The sequence below is a fragment of the Fukomys damarensis genome, unplaced genomic scaffold, assembly GCF_012274545.1.
Source record: "Fukomys damarensis isolate Sample0158 unplaced genomic scaffold, DMR_v1.0_HiC HiC_scaffold_37, whole genome shotgun sequence".
In the NCBI taxonomy this organism is placed as follows: Eukaryota; Metazoa; Chordata; class Mammalia; order Rodentia; family Bathyergidae; genus Fukomys; species Fukomys damarensis.
The window spans coordinates 12,948,214-12,952,249 of NW_022900949.1; the positions used below are offsets into that span (position 1 = coordinate 12,948,214).

Here is a 4,036-nt window from a genome sequence, read left to right on the forward strand (position 1 = left end):
CTCTCAGCATAAGGATTGTTCTGGCCAAATTCACAAGTTTCTCTCTTACCATCCATTTTTTCATGGCTGGTTGCCTTGCCTATTCAGAAGCGATTCTATCTCTTTCAGACTGGTCTGGTGCCATGTCTGCCCTCACAAGAAAAGGTAAGTGCCCGAACTCAAAGCCCAAGGAATGGTGTCATAAGGGACATATTTCTCTCTGAGTCAGATCCATTGACATTGACTTGTCAATAACAACAACTTTTGAAATAAATTCAATAACCCAAGTAGTAGTCACCATTTGAAATTATACCTGTGTCTCAGAATCTAGAAATTTTGATTTTTGAATGTGCATGTGCCAAAGTTATGAATCATCTTATTCTAATACAGTATTTTTTAAATGCCTGGAAATAGCACTAATCTTGAGTGGGATGCAAATTTAGACTACAGTGAAATACTACCTCATATCTCTTGGGCTATTTTCCAAACAATAAATGATCACAAATGTTAGTGAGAATTCCTTAAAAAGAGAAGATTGAAAAATATTAAAGAAAGTAAATCTGTGTAGCCATTAGGGAGACATTGGGTTTCCTCAAGTAATTTAAAATAGAAATACCATAGAATCCTGCTATTCTTCTATTTCACCTGTGTATAAATCATCTGAAATCAGTATATCAAGGTATATGTACATTTTCTTTAACACATATTCATTTTTCATGATAGTCACTGTATGATTAGAAACTAAGTACCTATCAACAGATGAATGAATGGATGAATATGTATTCAATGGAACACGAATAAGGCATAAAATGAAAAATCCTGTCATGTGAAGCAACACAAATGAGTTTGTATCACATTACATTAAGAGAAACAATTCAGGCTGAGAAAGACTAATGCTATAAATTCACATGTAAATTGTAAAATATTCAAAACCATGAAAATCGAGATTAAAATAGTATCTATAGAAGGATGTAGATCAGGGTTTTAGGTACACATTGATGAAAAGAAAGAAAATTGCTGATGGGTGGAATAACTTAAAGAGATCTACTGTACAGTATGCTGAAAATAGTTAATGACAATAAATAGTATACTTAATATGAAGAGAAACACAGAAGGAAGATGTGTTTGTAAAATATATCTCTGATAAGATTCAAGTATCCAAAATATATAAAAAAATTCTAGAGGTCAGAAGCAAAATTACATTGTGTACTATCACAATGTGAGCAAGACTTCAAAAAAACATTGCTACACAGAAGACACAGAAACTGTAGTGAAGCACTCGAGTAGATACATAATTATTCCTGAGGAAATGCAAGTCACAGTCACAATGAAGTACTACTGAAAACCAAATGAAATATACTTATACCCCAGCAGAGAGTTTGAGGCACCTTAGTAATTGAAAACCAGCACACTTCTTTGCTGCTAACAATCATGTTAGGTACGGAGCAAAGCTTTGCTGGTGATCCTCGCTGTTCAGTGTGCACCCACAAGAAAAGACTATGGCTTCACTAAGTAATGTGATGTTACAGGGCCACTTGAGCACATACAGTTTGTCATTGACTAAAGCATCATTCTGTGACTTATGACTGTACAGGAAGAAATAAGTCTGCATGCATAATCATTATAGCAGTATTTATAATAGATAAAAGTCATAATAACTCCAAAATGTTCATCTGTGAATAAAGGCAGATTGTTTTTTATACACAGTAGAATATTATTTAACCTTAAAAATGAAGTGAAAAAAGTTAGCATTACAAAAGAGAAACAAGCAAATGAGAGATGAAGTAAAAAAGGAGGGATCAAAAGAAGGAAAATAAATTCAGAGATGAAAGAAAAATCAAGGAAGAAGGAAAGATGATTAAAAATAAGGAAAAAACAGAAGGCACCTCATAGTCATGGTAGCTGAGAATTACCCTACGTATTATATGACAATGAAACCCATCTTTAAAGATAGGTGTCAGCTTTTATTATTGAAAATCTAATTACTGCTTTTATACAAGGAATAATTGCAAATATAGGGATGTAAGCTCAGTATCAGGTTCCATAGATTGTATCTTCCAAGCTTAGTCTCCCTACAGATATTATGTAAATGAAACAAAATATCTCAAACACTGTTTTCAGATGTAAATTCATAACTATAAAATAATAAGCACAATCCTGATGTGGTAAGTACTCTATCTTTCCTTTCATCAGTTAAGAACAAAACTATGTCCATGTTATGGTGAGCACCATTAATATGCAAACAGTTATTTTAGAGAAAAACATAAATGCACTTGATATAAGTATTTCCATCATCTTAAAAATTTCAGAAATGGTGAAGAAATTTTACTAAACTTGACACTGTATTCACCATGCATAGAGAGAGAAATACAAAGAAAAATACTGGTAAAACTGTTGATAGAAATTAAGTAAAAATATTCAAAACAAGTACAAGTGCTTTGGGAATAGAAAACAATAACATGTTATTTAGGGGAGACAAATGAGCCAGGATACTGTAATTCACAGCATTTTCCTTAGGGACTGTAATATTCCTGTAGTTCTGAAGACACTAGTCCATGAAAGACAAGAGGCTTCGATGCTGAGAAGCTTTCCCAGGGCCCCCTTCACATCCTTGTTCCTCAGGCTGTAGATGAAGGGGCTCAGCATGGGAGTCACCACAGTGTACATCACAGAGGCAACTGAGCTTTCATGGGAAGAATGGGTCACAGCAGAGCTGAGGTAGACTGCAAGTCCTGTTCCATAGTACAGTGCGACCACACAGAGGTGAGACCCACAGGTAGAAAATGCTTTATATCTGCTTGCAGTAGAGGACATTCTCATTAAAGTAGAGACAATCTGAAAGTAAGTGCAGATAATCCCCGAAATAGGAAATAAACCCAGTAGGACAGTTAACACATTAAGAAAGATATTATTGATTAGAGTATCAGATCTGGCCACCTTGAAAACCTGAGGAAGTTCACAAAAGAAATGAGGGATTTCAGTGCCTGTAGGGAAGGTGAGCTGCATCAGCAGGAGAATATGAGTCAGATCTATCCACAAGATGATGAACCAGGACATGAGAACCAGAGAGCTACAGAGCCGAGGGTTCATCATGAGTGTATATTTCAAGGGGTTGCAGATGGCTACAAAGCGGTCATAGGCCATCATGGTCAGTAGGAAATTGTCCATTCCTGCAAAAATTATTAAAAAGCATACCTGTGTGAGGCACTCTGTATAGGAGATGTCTTTGTTCTGTGCCTGGATGTTCACCAGCATCTTTGGGACTGTGGTGGAAATGAAGCCAATGTCCACAAAGGAGAGGTTACAGAGGAAGAAGTACATGGGGGTGTGGAGGCGGAAATCAGAGATGACAGCGAGGATGATGAGCAGCTTGCCGAGAACTGCAAGAAGGTAGATGGATAGGAAGAGTCCAAAGAGAATGGACTGAACTTCTGGATCCTCAGAGAGGCCCTGCAGGAGGAAATGTGATCATGCTGTGTGATTTGCTGCTTGCATGTTGCTGCTTTATCTTTGGGAGAAGGAAGAAACAGCAGTGTACAATGAACAGCCAATGACCTCTCCACAGTATCATCTCTCCATGGCTGTCATTCACTCAGTGTTGTGTCAGTCGATGAGAGTGGTTCCTTCAGCAAAGGTAGCTCATTTCCTTTTTAAGTGTGTATAACTTACACTTTCTTTAATGCATGAGACATTTATGCATTTTTAAATTATGGAATCACTTTTTTCAATGTCCCCATTCAAAATTATGGATATGATTAATTTTTGTTAGATATGAGTTTTATGAAATGATTTAAATCTTTAATTTTTTTCTTTGACAATCTCTGTACTTTTTGTTGTACTATCTTTACAGTAGTGATTTAACAGTGAATTTTATGCATTTAGTCTACAATTTGACAATTCACTGTTTTTTTCAGTACTATATACTTTTTTCTAAAAGCATGGTTACTACTGATGCTCTGTAAAGTTAAAATCAGGCTATCTTTCATTCTCAGAGGGAATCTCAATAAATGACAGTAATCATTACTATTCTTATTCATATTTTCCTTTTATATCATAT

At 35.6% G+C, this 4,036-nt stretch overlaps 1 protein-coding gene across 1 annotated transcript; it reads right to left on the minus strand.

Moving 5' to 3' along the window:
* Positions 1-2,478: 2,478 nt before the first annotated feature.
* On the minus strand, positions 2,479-3,474 carry LOC104857413 (olfactory receptor 7D4). Its single transcript, XM_010617279.2, is given in 1 exon segment — positions 2,479-3,474. A coding segment is annotated over 1 exon segment (996 nt).
* Positions 3,475-4,036: the final 562 nt, after the last annotated feature.